A 19,429-nucleotide genomic window follows, 5' to 3' on the forward strand; every position below is an offset into this window, starting at 1 on the left:
TCATGGGCGCGTGACCTCGGAGGCAGTCCGCCGACGAGCGTTGAAGGGGATAAGCAACTGCAGAGGTTGCAAGATCTGACTGCAGCCGCATTCATCCCGCGATAATTTGACACCATGTGACATGTCACCTCGTCAACACAATGTCGACGAAATTTCGAAGTTTGACAGGAAATCTAACCGTCATGCAGCATTTTGATCCAGGGTGCATTGCTGTCTTCATGCGCATGTCTGCGTTGATGTCATGTCGAATGTACTTAATGTCGACTCGACTGGCGGAATCATTGCCTACCCCGACACTACTTGTTGGAGAAGTTCCTCCTACCTGTGAATAGCCTATGGGAATCCGTTCATGAGGGTTATTGCGAGCTGGTCTCGGCGCTGTGGGCAGTTGATCGGCACCCGGGCCTGCTCTCTATTTTGTATTGAAAATCACTGTTCGCCGCATCTCCAGCGTTCATTCGTTATGAAGTCTAGGAACTAGTCTATGGAATGTTTGTAGTGCTGATGGCTTCAGTGCGCGGGGATTGGGGAAGCAGCAAATCACCGTGGACTAACGCATTTCGCGCGCGCCTTTCTTTGAGCTTCATTTTATTTCTATGAATGTTTTGTGACAGCATTGTGAACTTAAACGATCTGCGAGGCTGTAGCTAAGGCTGCTTTTTGATAGCGATTTTGACTGCGGTAGGCTAATGCCTTTTTCTTCAATGCTCTGCCCCGGTGTGGCTGAGTGAAGGTGGCTGCGTGAAGGTACGCCAGTTAGTAAGTGGTGCTGCTCAGTGCTCCTCCTCAGTGGTCCTTGCGCACCCTGTGGCAGGCCATGTAATAGCAGCGTGATGAACACACACAAATTCGGGCGATCACATAACCTCCTGGCGGAGGTAATGAACCTTCTTTTTGGACCTTCACATTTTGGAGATAGTCACAAGCCAAGTTACATCTGGCAACTGTTCTTACTTCGGCCTCTCCCTCTCCCTACATGGCTGCAATGTGTTAACTGCAGGGTGAAGAGGTACTGAATGCCCTTTGAGGTTTACCCAATAATGCATGATTAATTGCTTACGCCATATAGGTAGGGTATGGTTTGACTCGATGAAGGTGCAGGTGCGCCGAAAAGACAGACACTTTGTGCACCAAAATAAATAAATAAATAAAAAACTCTAAAAAAAAAGTTGCTGAGTGTTCCAGTCATCCCTGGGTCTAGTATCTGTGAAGTATCCCAGCTTGTCTTGATACTGCTGCACTCGACTATGAGCACCACCAAGGCTGAAGCGCAGACGTCCCCTCTTCATAGAGCTAGAGCTATTCAAATGGCGGCCCTGGGGCCAGATGCGGCCCTTGGATGGCAAGGTTCCGGCCCCCATGAGGTCAGAACAACTGTGGCCGTGCATAATTTGTGATCACTAACACTTCAGGTAGGGGGTATCTCTCCTATGCATTCACATGAGAATGAAATCTTATCTAAAACAGTCTCATGAATTAGGTTTGCCAACCTTCCCTTGAAATACGGAATCGTCCCGTATTTAGAGATAAAAGTACAGGTTGCGTATTGAGCTGAAACGGAAAACAGGACGTAAAAATGTGTTGAAATACAGGAAATTACATCTAAAATGCAAAATGTCTGTGTTACGCAGATTCTGTGTTCGGCCCCTTTACTGGAACGAATTTTAAAAACTGGCCCTCAGTGACTTTTAATTGAATACCCCTGCCATAGAGGTAGGGGCATTTCACAAACTTCCACCTGCAGGCTACGTGATGTCCTGAAAGCACCGCTGCACAACCTAAAGGCTTGTACCTGAACCAGCCCAGCACAGATCTAACCAACACTATACATGTATGAGTACTGATGTTTCACAACTGGTGTTTTATATCACCACCTACTGTTAAGGTTTCGATGGTCAAAAATTAAATAACACAAAAAAAATAATAACGTGGCGTTACAAATCAGTCACAGCCTTGGTGCGAGTATCCACCGAGGGCCCTGAGAGGTTGACGTTATTTTAGGATATTTCATATATGCTGTAAGTGGACATTAGGGTTGACTTTCACTGAGGAAATGTAATGCAATTTTAATAAATAACTATATTTGAGACAGGGCAATTCTTTTCAGAAACAAATCAGAATTCAATTAAGTTCTCTTTTTTTGCATTTTGGGGATGATGATTGCTAGCCAGGCGACGCCCTCCTAGTGACGCAACACCATCTGTGTTGCTTCTAGTCTCGAAGAGATTTAAAAGTCGATGATAATCAGGCTAAGTGATAGGGCCCTGGAGGTCATGGGCCCTGGTGCCACCGCACCTGCTGAACCTCCTATAGTTAAGCCCATGCCTGTGACTATTTAGTGGCAGGTCCAGCTGCCAAGACTGTCCCATCACATTATTACAGACCAGTTTTACAATAGCATACGTGGCACTTCAAGTCCGAGTTCACACTTCGGGTAAATATTTGTAAATATTTGCAAATTGTTAAACAACTGTTCATTTCCCTGACCACGGCCATTGAGATATTTGTCTAAAGAGGCTCCATTGTATCAGGTGTATGGCTCTCGTGTCCTGATTGCCCCAATAATATCATAGCAGGATGTTTGTCGATGTCTCGCCCTGGCACTCACTGCCATCAGCTTAATTACTGTACAACACATGCCACTTTTCCCACTAGAAGTTATACACGCACACACACACACCTCTCTCACACGCACGCACACATCCACACACACGTACGCAGACATCACTGCCTGGCATTGAAAAAAAGTTTATGCTCTTTGGAAGATTGGCTGGTTGGCATATAAGGCTAACACATGGGACTCAAGATCATATTGAAGCTCAGAAGTAAAAGGAGAAGAACGATGAAGATGGGCTTGTTCATCTTTCTGCTCTGTACCTTTGCTGGTGTGATGAGTGCACAAGGTTTGTTTCCTCGATATCATTGTATCTATATTACAATAAATTGGCTAGCTCTTGTGCAATATAATGCAAATTTTCTCTGTTTCCTTCATGCTCATAGGTAGACAATAATGAGCATTGTAGTTTGCTTCACTAAAACATCAATCCACCATTGCAAATCACAGAAAAAGCGATGTCTAATGTTGGCTTAGAACTAATGGCTGGATGATCGTAACCTAGTGTGAAGGGATGGTAGAATCAGACTAGTGACTATGATGGTTTACTTGATTGAAATAATGTCATAGTAAATATGTTATTGATCACTGTTGAATCAATCTACAGGTTACATGACGACAGTGGGAAATTCCTCTTCTGATGCTGATGGCTGTGAGTCAGTTGTATTTATTGCCTCTCTATCATGTCCTTATTTTATTAAAGTCTGACCAAATAATGTGAACTAACATGACAATGCAAAAACATCACATTTACTATAGTATATGGGAGACAGTGAAAGCATTATGTTGCATATTGAACATGCTCTTCATCTTATTTTCACCCCTAGGGAACCAAACTCAGCCCACTATAAATGGACCAAAAAGTTAACTGACAGCAAAAAGACTCAGTTCTGTTATGGTCATATTGTGAGTGTATTACGAAGAATAACTGACAGCTCTCTCTGGTCCCGTTTGGCTTGTATGGTGTGTCAGTCCTCTTTTTTTCCACACCTAGTCCTCTAGAGCTCTCCTCGAGTGATTACACATAGTGACGAGTTAAATTTGTCAGAACTCAGAAATACAACAGTACACGCCATAGTTGTGGAGACAAGGGAGATCTACACTTTGTTTAATTTAAAAACATCCTTATCCATCCATCCTTATGTGTTGGCTCCATTTTTGTCACAGTATTGAGGCAGGCATTGTGACATTCCATTTAATTATACTACGTATTTAATTTCAGTCATTAAAGCTTGCGGCGGTTATCTGACCCAGCCCGAAGGAGAGTTCTTCAGCCTGAACTACCCTGACAACTACCCCAACAACATCAACTGCACATGGAGGATTATGACCATAGGCCATGGAATCACAACTATCCACTTCAGGAATATTAGGTGAGTTCCCTGAAAGGTGAGACTCTTGGGTTAAATATATGCATGACATTATTATGTTTAACTGCTAAATCAGTCCTAAGATTTTTGTTGTTTCAGACATGTTAAAGTTTTATCTTTCACCTGGACCAAGTGAGTCATTATCAGTCGTCTCTGGTATCATTAGCATACGTGACCCCCTGCTGTCCTTTTATCCTGCTTATAGCTTGGAGAATGCTCAAAACTGTGGCTATGATTCTATCCGTGTCTACAACGGCCCAACCACTTCTTTCCCACTCCTTGCAAACTTATGTGGCTTCCACAACCACAGTGTGGTGCAGTCCACCAGCAATGACCTGACAGTTGTCTTCACAACTGACAGCTCACAAACATTTTCGGGATTTTATGCTGAGTATTCCTTTGTGGGTAAGTTGTGTGCATCCATACAGTACGTTTGTGCTCATAGGACTGCTTCACTTTGTCCTCGTTGCTCAGTCTCCAGATCATTGTACAAGTGACTGTGTGTGTGTGTGTGTGTGTGTGTGTGTGTGTGTGTGTGTGTGTGTGTGTGTGTGTGTGTGTGTGTGTGTGTGTGTGTGTGTGTGTGTGTGTGTGTGTGTGATATCTGGAGCATTATAATTAGACATAAAGGACCCTAAGTAGCCTATAATATGGGGGTGGGGGTTAGTGGGTTATCAAGAGGAGTGTGTGTGTGTGTGTCTGCTATATTTGAATGCTGTGACCATAGCCTTCATGTCCTGTTAAGTGTCATCGTTGCCCGAATAAATCCTCAAAAGGGAATAGAAATGAAGCTGCCTTTAGCTGAAATGCATTATGCCACATGTGCTAATCATTGACCAACTACCACTAACCTCCTCGGTGCTGTGATGTATTGTGTTCGGTAGCTACATATTCCTGCAGGTACAACTGTGGCTATGACTTTGGCAGCTGCTCCTGCAACAGCTCCTGTCCATACTATGGAAACTGTTGCCATGACTACTATGGTAAGCAAAAAAATATGACTATTGAATCAATGTACTACATGCGCTCTTCGATTACAATGATTAATCTCTCTCGTTCTCTCTTGTTCTCTCTCTCTCTCTCTCTCTCTCTCTCTCTCTCTCTCTCTCTCTCTCTCTCTCTCTCTCTCGTTCTCTCGTTCTCTCTCTCTCTCTCTCTCTCTCTCTCTCTGTGACCACAAGACTACTGTGGCACCAATATGACAACATCGGGACCCAATACAAGTACTAACTTCACTTTACTCTCTGCCCATAGTGTTATGAACATATTTTACTTTCAAATGTTTTACTGTATGCATACATCTAATGTTGGGTCTTTTGATTTGTAGCGAGTCACTATTCATGCCGATACAACTGTGGCTATGACTTTGGCAGCTGCTCCTGCAACAGCTCCTGCCGATACTATGGAAACTGCTGCCATGACTACCATGGTAAGACACAGTGGGGATAAATGTAACCATTTTAAAGAAATAATCTACATACCACATACCTACCACGTACATACCTCATATTGACTACCTCTCTCTCTCTCTCTCTCTCTCTCTCTCTCTCTCTCTCTCTCTCTCTCTCTCTCTCTCTCTCTCTCTCTCTCTCTCTCTCTCTCTGAAGACTACTGCTACCAAACTACAGCGAGTAAGACACGTTTTCATATCTCCTTTGGCATATAATACATATATAGCACATTAACACGTATGAATACCTTATCAATGTGCCACCTGAATTCACCATTAGCTTGTTTCTTTACTTCCAGTTACGTACCCACCGTGTGGAGGGTACCTGAATGTTTCCGGATCTTTCTCCAGTCCTTACTATCCAAGCTATTACCATGACAACGCCTACTGTGTGTGGAGGCTGTCTGCTCCCTCTGGCCAGAGGGTTCTGCTTCTCTTCACAGATCTGGAGTAAGTGGGGAGAGATATGCCATTTTATTGCACTGTCCAAATTTCTTCTATGTAACCTTGCCTGGTTACCACCAGACCTAATCACAAGTGAGATAAGGTCTGGAGACCTGACTACTGTAAATCCTGTAGGGGTTGTTTGGTTTACGATTGACTACAGCTGTTTATTGGGCGTTATGAATGTCTATCAGTTGGCATACGTAGCACATTGCCAATTGTGTCAGTTACAGTATATCTATTCAAACAAACTGCAGTCATTGCCCTTCATCACCTCCCTGCTCTCTGATTGGAGCCCTCGATTGGGAACCCTCTCTGAGGCATAGATTCCATGCTGTCTTTCAGATCGAAACGATTGTGCAAAGCAGCATGGTATTTCCCAGGCTATGTGTAACCCACATCTCATCCATAAGGTCTTCACACATGGCAAGATGTAATGGAATGAGTAGGGTTTGTTACATACACTGTTGTTCCAATCACAGATGAGCTGTGCAAAAAGCAAAACCTGATTTTAATTTTGGGTGAAAAATAACCACTTTCTGACATTGACTATTTATTTTGAAATCACATGCAAGGGAGTGATTTTTGAAGTAATTTTCCACAGTTTCTTGTTGCTTTACAGTGAGTTCCCAGAGACACAAAAATAAATAATGTACTATTGTAGATACATTATTAGTGCAAATGAATGCAAACCATACTTGACTTTTATTTTTTTTTATTACAGAATTCATGTGGTTAATACACATAGCCCCTTAAGAGCTGACTTTAAAAAGAAAAATTCAATAAATAAGTAAAAGAAAAAAATATATATCTATACATTCCATCATACTACGCTTACAGGCACCCCAAAAACAGAGCTAAAATCAAGCTCTTCACCTCTGACTGTACACAAGGCACTATTTTTTATACTATATTGGCACCATCTATGCTCTCAAAAGAAACAAGATATTTCATTTCCTTGTAAAACCCAAACCATAGCAAACCATAGCATACTGCTGAAAAAGGCTCTTACCCCATATGAAGGTGTGAGTCACTTTTTGGTTAGTTACCCACAGAACCTGAATAATATAAAGTATTTTAACCCTAAGAGGTCTGTTTTTTGCAGGCTGGAGGGATGTTGTAACTGTGACTACATTACCATTTACGATGGTCCCTCAACAAGCTACAGTCAGCTGGGTCGCCTCTGTGCCAACTCCACAGTGGGCGCCTTTCACTCCTCCTCCAATTACATGACTGTGCTCTTCAGGACTGACAGCTCATTGGTTAGCCAAGGATTCCACGCTGAGTTCATTAGCTCTCTGTCAGCCAGTAAAGGTAACTCAATTCGATTCTACTATATTATATTCTACTATACATTATATTATAACTTATGACTACAGTACAGTCAAATGAGCAGAAGAGGAATTAGAAATTATTCTAATTAATTACACATGTATAAATAAAGGGTAAAGACATTTGAAAATATATGAGCAATACCCATTCATATAGTGTACGGAGGCATCCTCACAAAATGAAACATTTTAAAACTTTAAAAAATATAAAATGAAATAAAATGTCTTGTTGTTATTCTTGTTATCTATCAGGCAATGTTGAGTGTTCACGGAGCAGCATGACCATCACCATCTCTCGGTCTTTCCTGAATTCGGAAGGATTCAGTGGAAATGATCTGTATGTTAACGATCCCAACTGTCGGCCAACTCAGAACAGCTACGAGGTCATATTCAGATTCCCTCTCAAGCAATGTGGAACCACTAGAAAGGTAGTGATCTCTGATGTCACATATACTGTATGTAAGGGCTGTAAAAGACAAGCTAGACAACATGCACAGTATGAATGCAGAGATATACGTAGACAGGTTAAAGGAATGTCCAGCCAAATGTATCCGTTTGGGGTTGTTATTCCCAAATGTTCGTTTGTGAAAAGCTGAATTTTTAATATAAAAACTTGTTCTCAGCTGTGCTGTAAAGTGCATAAAAATGTGCCATGTCTGGCATTCAGCTGGCCCACATGGCAGCTGAAAGAACAGTGTGTTCCCCAGTCCAAGCCGCCATCAACACTAACCACAGGCGGTGTTGCCAGATTTTCTACAAGAAATACGCGACTGGCGTCCTAAAAACAAGCCCAAAAAAAGCCCAAGGTCGCTTACAGTATAATAAGCGGAATTGGCAACACTGACCACAGGCACCTGTAACTATGTATACTTGTGGCTAAGTGACTACAAACTAAAATATAAGACATTTGCTTGACAACTCTCACAATTCTGTCCTTGTCATAAACTGAGCAAGTGGGGGCAGGCGAGGGAACGGTCACCCGAGGGCCAGGGCCATGGACGGCCCACTTTGGCCAAATCTACCTTGCTGAATTGTATAAAAACACCAACGTTGCACCCATTAACAGTGAACCAATAGCTCAACCCCAAGTCATTGAAGACACATTCATATCAATAATAATGATGATAATGATAATAATAATAATAATAATAATAATAATAATAATAATAATAATAATAATAATAATAATAGATTTTATTTGGAGATAACTCAACATTGGCTATTGCCAATCCTTTCTCCTCCATAATTCAGATCCAAAATGGCTGGGTGGTGTACACCAACGACGTCCGCACCTACCCAAACGACACGCAGGACATCACCTACCTGCCCCAGTTCCACCTGTCGGTGGGCTGCCACATGGAGAAGGACACCGTGTCCCAGATCATGTATGTAGCCCACGACCGACTCAAGTTCAACGTCACCGGGATGGGCCGCTTCAACACCACCATGGCCTTCTACACCTCCAGTAATTTCTACGACCAAGTTTACGCCGACCCTTACTATGTGTCTCTGGGCGACTACATGTATGTTCAGGTGAGTCTGGAGGAGTGAGAACTTGAATTTACAGAAAGACTGCATCCTGTTTCTACTGTACTTCAGTTTCTTTCATTTTCCACTCTGTTCGGAGTTGACGTCCCATCCTCTCCCATTAAAGGCGGGGTTTGAAGATATCAGAGCCCCATAATGCACACTGTTCCACCAGTGGGTCGCTGTACTAAGTCATTGAAAAGTAAACTACCACAGTACTACACTACTATGAAATAACACAGGGCCTTTAGTAATGCACTACGACTTGGTCATTGCCATTCTGAGAACAGAAAGTGTATATGCTGTGTCTTAACGGTCTTAGAGCTTCCCCTTGTTCTTGAAAGACACATGCAAGTTTTAGTGGGTTGAAAGTGTTGGCAATGGGACTGCGCCCATCACTCATGGCGTCAGTCCCACTCTCTTCACCCCTTAACGCAGTGCCTCTGTTATAACCTTACTGTCACTAAAATGGCACTGATCACGTTTTAATCGGTTATGATGTTTCATGATTGTTATGTGATCTGATGATGCAGTCATGTTGTTGTTAAGATGCCGTTGAATGTTTTCGGCAGAGAGTGAATAGGCCTGTCGACGGCCCATCTGCCATAATAGGGTGAACTGTTGAAATTTGTGTGTTCAGGTGAGGCTCTACTGTGCTAAATGTGCTGCACCTGTGTGTTCAGGTGACGCTCGGGGAGCCAGACAGCAGCCTCGTGGTGTTCCTGGACACTTGTGTGGCATCGCCAACCCCTGATGACTACCATCATCAACGCTCTCATTACCTGCTGGTCAACGGGTATGTGAGGCACACAACTAGAGTTGTATGAAGTAGAAGTGCTCTTACAGATGTAGTTACAACACCAGTGGCATAATATTGCAAAGTTGAAACTATGTAATATCACACCATTAGGGTTGTAATTTCATCTGGAAGAGTACTTCTACACAACTCTGCACACAACATTTTACTCATCTGTTTTCTTTCCACTATCTGTGACTATATGAGGATTCTGGGAATATACCGGTCTGGCCAAACTATCTAGGGCATTTCAAATGCTTTTCATTGGGTATGTGAGGTACACAACTACATTTCCCTTGTTATTATTTCTTATTCCTGTGACTTGATTGTTGTGTGAATTACATACGGTATGGGCTCTGGAGGTATTCTGCCCTACAATTTAAGAACGCAGTAACTCTGAAAACTGCAAACTGAGAAAAAAGGCTTCAAAGTTTCCTATATGGCGCGACAACTGTGTTGTTGGTAAAGTGGTGGTGACACTTCCTGGTAATGGGTTTTTTAGGAAATTAAATGCACACAAAAAACTCCCGAAAAACAACATTTATGTGTCTTTTTGCCACAAAAAACAGAGTTACTGCGTTCTTGGCTGGTATTACTGCCAGAAAATGGAGTTACTGCAGGAGTTATTGCGTTCTTGGCTAGTATTACTGTCTACTCCCAAACAAATTCCCATTGGAAAGTGCAGCAGTAACTCAACAACACCGCAGTAACTTTTTTGGGGTAATTTTTGCATTTTCAAAATGATTTTTCTCTAAAACGGGACCACCATTTTTTGACACAAGACAAATTAGGTAGTGTAGAGCCCATTTCCGATATATATTTTTTTTCTCGACCATTTTGAGTTACTGCGTTCTTGTTTTGCACGGCAGTATACTACCCTTCAGTCAAGTACCCACCTACTAGTTCTCACCTAGTAACTCCAAGGAGACAAAGCTGTCTGGTTATAGGATAATGGAGAAATATGGATGTAAAGCATGTAGCACCCCAACAATTATGGAGGGGTAATCGGCACGCTTAATTCAATGGTGACCTTAATGACAGGCTTATGCAGTACATGACATACTGTACATGTATACTACATTAAGTACTCAAGTGAAGAGAAAATCCGAAGTGCTCAGGGAATTATTCAGAAAAAATCTTGAAAGTGCTCTTTGGTGTTGGGGAAAAAATAATATCTTGTCAAAAAAGGGAGTCCAAGGCACTCTTCTTGTGGAAAAATATTAAAAAGCCTTTATTGAAACATGGCTAATAAGTTTAAAAACATGGGAGCAGAGACCCACGCATTTCGGCACAAGCCTTCTTCAGTATTCACTCCCTTACTGTAATTCAATGGTGTTAACGCAGTGCTGGTCTGTCATGTGTGTGTTTCTCCCTTGTTCCAGGTGCTCCACCGACAGCACGTACTACGCCTACACGAGCGGTTCTTACTACTACGCGCGGTTCCGTTTCCGGGCCTTCATGTTCCTCCGCACGTACCCCTCCGTCTACCTGCAGTGCAAGGTGGTCATCTGTGCCTCCAGTGACTACAGCTCCCGGTGCCGGCAGGGCTGCCGCAGCAGGCGCGTGGCCAGGCACCTGGACTCTCAGATGGACACGGCCACCATGGTGCTGGGGCCCATCAGGCTCAGAGGTCAGTGGACCGTTACGGAAAATGATACTCACAATCATTTCAAAACAAAAAATGTCCAATATATTTTATTTTTTTTCATTTCCACCTGGGGATCAATAAAGAAACTCTACTGTACTTTACAGTCACCGCACACACGCATCATAGTAAATATGATTTGCTCTACACAGTGTTATTACACTACAACTCTATAAATACTATTAATTTAACACTTATTTCTACATGTTGAGCTATAATGCACGTATAATGCATACACATTGAATATTAAGTTTAACAGTTCAGTGTTCCTATGTTCCCTGCATAGATTTGTTTTTGTGGTGGACTGGTAATCTGGCATACAAGTAATTTCCCCGGTGGGCCGACAATCCTCAGGGGGCGATGCTCGCAGATATCCTACAGGAAGACTAGATGCATCATCCGCGTTCCCGTCAGTCAAGTCGAACGTCCGCACATGGCGGCTGTCAGCACAGCCTGCTGGCTCACCCAGTTGCAGTGAGCTTTTGGTGTTGTATACTCTTCAGATGGCCATAATTCCCTCAAATTTCCATCGATTTTCGAAAGGGTTGGTTTGTTATACAGTATAAAAAAATCCAAACGAAAGTATATGTTGATACTGCATAGTGATGAATATTCACATTATTATTATATTATATTACATTATATTATAATGTGCATAGGCCTAAAATCATGCATAATATAGTTTAGTAGGCTTATTCAGGTAATTAAATAGATCCAATAAACAAATGCACAAAGTATTCTTTTATATTTTCAGTAAAATAACAAATAAACGTTCACATGTAGTCTACATTCTGCTTTGGTTTAGACAGCTCCACCTTGTGTTCAAAATGAGTCGTGGCGCTTAAGCCATCTAGATAGAATTAACTTGTTGCGCTGTAAATCTCTCTTCCAGTACGTCATCTCTGTAGTGTTTAATTTGGTGCAATGAATATATCCATTCCATCAACGTAATGCACAGCAATGGTATGTGTATTTTCTGTAGGTCTATCTAAATTTTTGGACAAATAGGCTAAGTGGGAAGCATATTAGGCTACTCTCCTGGGCGTTTTACCCCAGTCTACACTTAAGTTTTAAGGAGCCCTACTATTTATATACACGTGTCAATATTTCAGCGAAGCAACAGTATACATTTTTCAGTATCTCAACGTTTCAAATCTTCAGTTTACTTCAGGTGTAACGGAGGGTCTGTGGAGAGTTTAGGCTTTGCTAATATGGCCGACCTGTGCGGACGTGCTTGAAATACACAACGACGTATCTAGTCTTCCTATATGATATCTGTGGCGATGCTGTTTTTTTGTTGTTGTTGTATTCCTTAGAGAGCAGCCCTAAATTTAGATGGGGTGGCCCATTTGGTCGATCTTCAATATAGACAACATCATAGAAAAGCAGGGGGGCTGTGTGAGGAGCTGGTCTGTGCCAAAATGCCTGAGCTGTTTCTCCACCCCAGCCCAGCCCAGCTTTGAAAGCGCACTCCCTGAGTAATGAGATGTTAACTCTTTTTTCCATTGTAGAGACCACTGAGCCCCTTGCCTCATATGCTGAACCAGTGCCTCTTGCTGATGACTGAGCTGACAACAGGCCGCCAGGAACCTGCCCTTACTGCTACAATGGGTGTTCGCCCAGTGCATCATCTAAAAAAAACATAGAAATGTTCCTATAGGGGAAAAAAGAATGGACTAACACACAATCACTGATTCAAGTAATGGTAACACTTTCGAATAGGGTTCTCATGTATAGGCAATGATACATGCCTAGTTACAGTATGTATAAATTACTTTTATAACACGTGTTAGGGGCCTACTGGGTCCTTATTACGATTATATCAGTAATAAATTAGCTAAGTATTGTATGTATTAAAAAAGACATAATTGATATTGTTTTAAAAGTATATACTGACATTTCAGGCCAAGCCCATCTTCAATGTCGTACATTATGTATTTAGCCATTGTGTGTGCCTAAGTTCTTTCCCCTAGGTAGTTATGATGTGAACTTTCTCCAATCACATATTTTGTGGAGCAAAACTTTGATTAGACACAGATCAGCTGATGTCATCAATAATCTTTCATGTATTTCAGCAAAACCATTAAAGCATGAACAAACAACTCTAGATGTCTTATTACGGTTGTGCTCCTTCCTCTGTTGTCCGTAGAGCAATGTATTGCATGACCTGAATGTATCTCTGTGCAGTGTACCATGTGAGGTTACGGTACTGGAAATAAGTAGACTGACCACAACATGAAGTGTCATGACTGGTAGTTGTACAACACTGTATCTTTATTGACATCCAACATCTATATTACTGTATCAACACAATGCTCATGATTAATTTTAAGTTGTTTGAAATTTGGACACACATGTTTTGATCCTCATATCTCTGCTAAAGGATAGACTAATATTAACATGTACACCCACGTGTGGCAACTCTGGTAGTACTTGGCAAATAGATATTAAATAAGGACATCTGAGGCGGGATTGGATGTAAGGGGGGTATTCCAAGAATATGGTTAAGTGACACCCCTGGCTAAATTAACCTACAGAAAGTGGCAAACGTGCAAATACAATATGTATCCTGCAGGTATCATTTAGTTCAGCAAATGAACACTTTAAGCTATTTTATTTGCTGATATCTCACTACCTCAAGGTTAACTTAGCCAAAGATGAAAGTTCAGAAAACACAGCACACTGCTTAATGTTCTTATTTTTTTCCTTATTATATTTCTTGGAGCGAACAACACGTTGTGCCCAGTGCGTCATCAGGTTCTTTATCTGACGCACTGTCCGCTCCAAGAAAGAAAAAAGAACAGTAAGCAGTTTTTTTAACTTTCATCTTTGATCACTTTGTGCTGCCTCACACCTGCACCTGTGATGCTGAGGGCTTGAGGACAGGGACTCTCTTGAACTCTGATTGTTAAGTTAACCTGGCTTACTACAGAACCAGCTTCTCGGAATGGTCTGGGGCCGCCAACCTTTACAATAAGGTCAGGATTGTTACTCACATTCACATGACGTCATCACTTGAGTTGTCTCCTATAGTTTTCTCGGAAGGATACTTCTTCTCTTTTTTTAATTACTTAAGACAGATTAAGACTACTGAGCACTCCACCAAGTCTTCATATTAAATAAAACAATAACAGCAACCTGAATTTTGACCATACAAGCTCTGCACTGTACCAAGCACTGTTATAACCTCCACAAAATGAACATGTGTGTGTTAATTACTTTTCTGTGCACAACACACTGAGGTGCCTCACTGGGAAATGACGAAATGGAACGACCAGAAATAAAGTTGAAAGTTCTCAGAGGCACTGTTTAGATACATGGTTAAAACTTTTTTGTGCAACGCATACACACACACACACACACACACACGCACACACATAAATATAAACCCATCAAAGCGTGAAAGCACTTAAACTGAAATCATGACGTGATATGGTGAGATACTGTATCTCCAATAGAGGCATATAATCTTACACACTTTAGTGAAACTTCATAAAATTCATCAAAAAAATAAATAACTGTGACAAAGAATCGGATTAAAAAGTTACACAGAGAAAACGAAAACAAAACGAAACAACTTTTTTCAACAACAAAAAAGTTACAGGAGGTTCACAGCGGATCTACAACTAAACGCTCCACTTCAGTTTCGGTCACGAAAACGGCTAAAAGTTTACAGTTTACAGTACTCGCGAGAAAGGCACCCCAGAAAACACAGAATACGCGGCTGTGTCCGGGTTGGCTGTCGCCTGGCTGGCTGCAGAGGCAGACCAACTGCACGGAGAAAGTCAAAGCGTTGCCAGATATTCCTTCTGCCTGAGCGCTCTACCACAAGTGATGTCACTAATTTGCTCATCAACCTGGCTGAAGAGGTGTGGTAATTTTGACCAACTGAATTGAATTGCCTGGAGCAAATTATGTGGCAGGGTGTTTACACTGTACAACATTGCAGCAGGCCAGTTTTTTTTAAAGGGACACGGTGCAGGAAATGGTGAGAAAAGGTACTGCAACTATGCTGCTCATTGAAACTGGGCTGCCTATTGCCTAATTTGATCTTTACATGAAAGTGTACTAAGTAATAAACAAATATTTCCTAGTATGATCCAAGTAGTCATTTTTGCAGCTAAATTCAAAATGGCGGACCATGGGAAGATCCCCCTTTCCATGTATGAAAAGTGCAATTTTTCCAGTCATAATGAATACTCAGAATTTGATGGTGGTGGTAAGTATTCATGAAAAAGGTAACATTAGTGAATGGGCAGCATGAATTCTGGAAATAAACAACTAAAAATCTCACACAGTATCCCTTTAAAGTAAGTTGCTCTGCTGCCTTACGTTTGTACGTTAACTCAACTTGAGACTTTGATTTCTGAAATAACACAAATATAAGCATCAACTTGAGTTAACTTAAAGCAGGAGGGCAACTTACTCACTCACTTAACTGGCCTGCAATGTTTTACAGTGCATTTTCTGAACCCGGGACGCTGCCTCTGATTGGCTGCGGCCGTGACTCGGCCCTTCTCCGGCTCTGCTCAGACGCGGCTCACTGCTTGTGCTGGCCGCGGGCAAAATGGCACGCAAAGTCATATCGGTTTCGGCAGCGGTATCCGCAGATGTTGCACTGGAAGGGGTTCTCGTAACCGTGGCAGCCCATGTGGATGGTGAAGAGGATGTTGTCGGGGAAGTAGATGTGGCAGTGCGGGCAGTGCTGGAGCATCTGAGGGTCCTGTGCCGGGGTGGGCGTGCCCGGCTGGCTGGTGATGCCACTGGGGGTGCTGGTCCTCTCGCTGCCGGGCCCCACCCCGGGGCTGCAGCTGCTGTGCAAGGCAGGCCGGGGCTCTGGGGTGATGGGGGAAGAGGCCTGGGCGAGCGTGGCCTGAGACACCGCGGCTGGGGCCGTCGCCGGCTGCTGCACCAGGAACGACGGCTTCTCGTCCGGTAGAGACTCGGCGCCCGGCGACACCGGAGGCACGTGGTGGTGGTGAGCGTCAGGGGGCAGGCTGGCCAGCTGACCAGCCAGCGTGGAGAGCTGGTTAAGCGGATTGTCCATAGATAGGTCATGGGGTTCCCTGTGCATACTGCCATCCGCCCCTCCACTGACACTGCCAGCATCCGAGCCCGGCCCCTTGCTCAGCCCCTCGTACGGGTCCTGGTGTAGGCCGGAGTGGGAGGGCACCTCGGGGCTGAAGTCGGCCATGGCCAGGTGAGGCTGGTCGGGCGTGCCGGGTTTCTGCACCACCATGGAGGGGGGGCTGAGGTTGATGAGCAGCCGACGGCCATAGCCCAGCGAGGCACCGCGCTTCTGAAGTACACTCAGCACCTTCAAAGGCAAAGATGAGGTCAGATTTAGTGTCAATTTCATTACATGTATCAGACATAGTAACTAATGTAGAATAATGTGTGTCCACAGCTTTGTTCCCACAGTCTAATTTTTTCTCAAAATGTTTTTTTCTAAAAAAAAAAAAATTCACAGACAGGTAAGGGTTAGGGATTATTTTTGTTTGGGCACAGTTTACATTACTATAGCATTCATTAATTTAGTAATGAAATTCCATATTGACCGAGTGGAAAAGCTATTTCACTAGCACGAGCTTTGTCACTTTTCTAACAATAGACTTAACACTGTGCTCTGGGAACATGGGTATGCTAGCATGGGCTCATGAGTGTCTTAAGTGTCTACTAAACGTAATAAGTGTAACGCAGTAAGAAAAATGTGTAGCACCTTGCGGTGTGAGAGGGCGGAGCGCGCTCCCTTCATGGGCAGCAGCTTGTGTCGTCGTCGGCGGTGGTGCGAGAGGTTGCTGCGGTCGCTGCAGCGGAAGGAACACAGCTCACACTTGTAGGGCTTCTCACCCGTGTGGGAGCGCATGTGGGCCTCCAGGTGGCGCTCATACGCAGACGCGAATGGACACAGGTGACAGCGGTGTGGCTTCTCACCTGCAGAGGACAGATAGGAACTTAGGGACAGTATAGATGGGTTTTCCGTTTACAAACATTCGTGCTGTGAGGAAGGGCAAGATGCTAAGCAGCTGACCACATGAGCGCATATTTTGAGTGACAGCAGTTTCCAAACAAACAGAGGTTGCAGAGGAACCCCTGGCTGCGATAAATTCAGCTAGATTCAGGCAAACGGACACAGGTGGCAGCGGAGCAGCTTCTCAAATGCGTCCAAAGAGATAGGATGAAAGAATAAATAAAGAGTTGAAGTGGTCCATGTTGCAGCGTGGGGTATTTGACATGATACATTACATTCCAGATGCTTTTGTTCAGTGACAAAAGAGGACAGTAAGTAACATACAATAAAAGACAAACAGTTGAAGGGGCACAGGTGACAATAGTGCACTTTCTCACCTGTGACAGAGAGGAAAGAGATAATGAGTTATAATAAGGTGATGAGACGTAGGGTCACAGGCAGCATGTCCTCAATCTTCGAGAGGAAGCCCAGGTGTTTACCTTCTACAACTTCGCCCCTTTTACTACCATATAACCCAGATAAATGAGAGTCATCACAGCCACCCAATATATTATGCTCCATCCCTCACCTGTGTGGATGCGGATGTGCTCGATGAGCCGAGCTGTGCCCCTGGTGGCATAGTTACAGTAGCGGCATTTCAATTTGCCATCATAGGTCCTCTCAAAGCCGTCCACCAATATGCCTGAGCTGTCATCCAACGTAATGTCGACAGAGGGATGGTCCAGACCATTTTGACTGAGATCTTAACAAAACAGCAGAACAGAATACAATCGACATCTAAATTGAGCTCTGAAATATGAGCAATTTGTTGCATGCAGACGACCACTCAAGTGAATGGAGTTTGAACATGTAAGTTACTGTGTATGAAATAACTTGACATTATACCTCCTGGCAGGTCGTCCACATCTTTGACGCCACTGACGGAGCCCGAAATCATGTTGACATGTTGGGTCTGTTGGCTCAGGTACTCCTGAAAGTCTTTGACAAAATCAAGCGTCTCTGGCTTCTCTTCACCCATTGCGAAATCAGGATGGGAGTCAAATGTTGTGGACAGCGTTCTGTGAACTCACTACCTCACGCTAGGTAGCACTGTGAAAGAGGGGAAAGAGGAGATGATGAGAACATAATGCGTGTTGACAACAGCCTAAACACTGACTATCAAACTGACAATGCGTCGCAACAGGCTAGCCCAGAAAAAAAGTCCCATGATAAGGGCGTCATAATAAGGTAGTTATTGACTTCGCTTGCCAACGTTTCTGTGCAATTGCTCACCTGTTGACATGTCTGATCAACAATTTGGGCTATGATCGTGCGTAATAAAGCCCGTGGCCTTAGTTTAAATCAAATTCTTCAACTGGTTATCGGCTGTTGATCACAGCTAGCAGGTCCTAACAAGACATCATCTGTTGCTATGTTACGGCTTCTATAGGTTAGCTACAGCTAGACAAAGCTGTCACCTAGCAGCTAGCTAGCGTCTCTTCTAGTGGGGAGGAGGATAGGGCTAACTTGTTAGCTCATCTATGCTCATAACGGCCAAAGCAAATACAGATTGCTAGCATTTTAGCATGGCTAAACAAACCGCAGATTGACTATTACCTGTGAAAGATCACGTCACGTCGAAATCAAAATCCAGTTTGTCTAGTGTTGATTGCTTGTGGATTTTCTCCCGTATGATGTGTCAATTCAGTTAAACGAAAAAACTGATAGAGATTATATCCGACGACACAACCCAGCATTTTCCCCACAGCTTCTGATTTGTGCTGAATCCTTCGTTTTCTTCTAGGATTATCATTTCATTGTACTGTCTCTCCAGCCCAACGGTGTATTTCAAACTGTCATGAACAGACAGTCAAATAGAATGCCCCCCTAGACGGCACAGCTGATTCATTGCTAGAGCACAAGCTAAAACAAAACAAAAGAAAATTTCTACTGGGGTCAGAGTTCACAAGTGCACCAACATAAATAGTCCGACATAAATAGTCCCACTGTCCCATTCAATAGTTCCTACCTTTTCTGTCTGCTTGGCGAATCGCTCTAGGCGCAGAAGAATTACAGTTAGGCCTAAGAGTTAAAAAAGTTAGAAGTACCTTGTTGAAACAGGCAGAGTAGTAAAAGTAGAGTTAAAGACCAATAAAGAAATACAACATAAATAAATAAGTGGAAACATTTTGCACATGATGAATTGACTGAAAACAATCTATCAGTGAACAATGCAAGATAAATAAATAAACCAGGGGGACAGAGGGCGACAACTAACACATAATGCAAGTGTAACAAAAAA

The 19,429-nt window shown here is 43.1% G+C and overlaps 2 protein-coding genes across 2 annotated transcripts; one reads left to right on the forward strand and one right to left on the reverse strand.

The window, feature by feature from the left end:
• The first annotated feature begins 3,187 nt into the window (after nucleotides 1-3,187).
• On the forward strand, nucleotides 3,188-13,265 carry LOC134441670 (deleted in malignant brain tumors 1 protein-like). The gene is made up of 12 exons (XM_063192062.1): nucleotides 3,188-3,266; nucleotides 3,837-3,987; nucleotides 4,885-4,967; nucleotides 5,312-5,413; nucleotides 5,592-5,615; nucleotides 5,734-5,884; nucleotides 6,984-7,192; nucleotides 7,462-7,637; nucleotides 8,461-8,742; nucleotides 9,420-9,532; nucleotides 10,915-11,162; nucleotides 12,689-13,265. The coding sequence occupies exons 1-12, from the start codon at nucleotides 3,227-3,229 to the stop codon at nucleotides 12,742-12,744; spliced, it is 1,635 nt and encodes a 544-aa protein (XP_063048132.1). The 5' UTR covers nucleotides 3,188-3,226; the 3' UTR covers nucleotides 12,745-13,265.
• A 728-nt stretch (nucleotides 13,266-13,993) lies between these two features.
• ikzf5 (IKAROS family zinc finger 5) lies at nucleotides 13,994-19,072 on the reverse strand. Its single transcript, XM_063191703.1, has 5 exons — nucleotides 18,745-19,072; nucleotides 18,034-18,237; nucleotides 17,717-17,890; nucleotides 16,897-17,111; nucleotides 13,994-16,494 (listed from the first exon to the last, which is right to left on the reverse strand). Exons 2-5 carry the CDS (start codon nucleotides 18,164-18,166, stop codon nucleotides 15,718-15,720), a joined length of 1,299 nt encoding a protein of 432 aa, XP_063047773.1. The 5' UTR covers nucleotides 18,167-18,237; nucleotides 18,745-19,072; the 3' UTR covers nucleotides 13,994-15,717.
• Between the last annotated feature and the right edge of the window lie 357 nt (nucleotides 19,073-19,429).

Source organism: Engraulis encrasicolus, chromosome 24 (assembly GCF_034702125.1).
Source record: "Engraulis encrasicolus isolate BLACKSEA-1 chromosome 24, IST_EnEncr_1.0, whole genome shotgun sequence".
Classification (NCBI taxonomy): Eukaryota; Metazoa; Chordata; class Actinopteri; order Clupeiformes; family Engraulidae; genus Engraulis; species Engraulis encrasicolus.

Excerpts from the sequence above, each read along its gene's own strand:
- ikzf5 (XM_063191703.1), bottom strand. The coding sequence starts at position 18,166 with ATGGGTGAAGAGAAGCCAGAGACGCTTGATTTTGTCAAAGACTTTCAG. Across the intron at positions 17,891-18,033 it reads TGTGGACGACCTGCCAGGAG|ATCTCAGTCAAAATGGTCTG; the intron begins GTATAATGTCAA and ends TGTTTTGTTAAG. Across the intron at positions 17,112-17,716 it reads GCACATCCGCATCCACACAG|GTGAGAAGCCACACCGCTGT; the intron begins GTGAGGGATGGA and ends TGTCCTCTGCAG.
- LOC134441670 (XM_063192062.1), top strand. The coding sequence starts at position 3,227 with ATGACGACAGTGGGAAATTCCTCTTCTGATGCTGATGGCT. Across the intron at positions 3,267-3,836 it reads CTCTTCTGATGCTGATGGCT|TCATTAAAGCTTGCGGCGGT; the intron begins GTGAGTCAGTTG and ends ATTTAATTTCAG. Across the intron at positions 7,638-8,460 it reads AATGTGGAACCACTAGAAAG|ATCCAAAATGGCTGGGTGGT; the intron begins GTAGTGATCTCT and ends TCCATAATTCAG.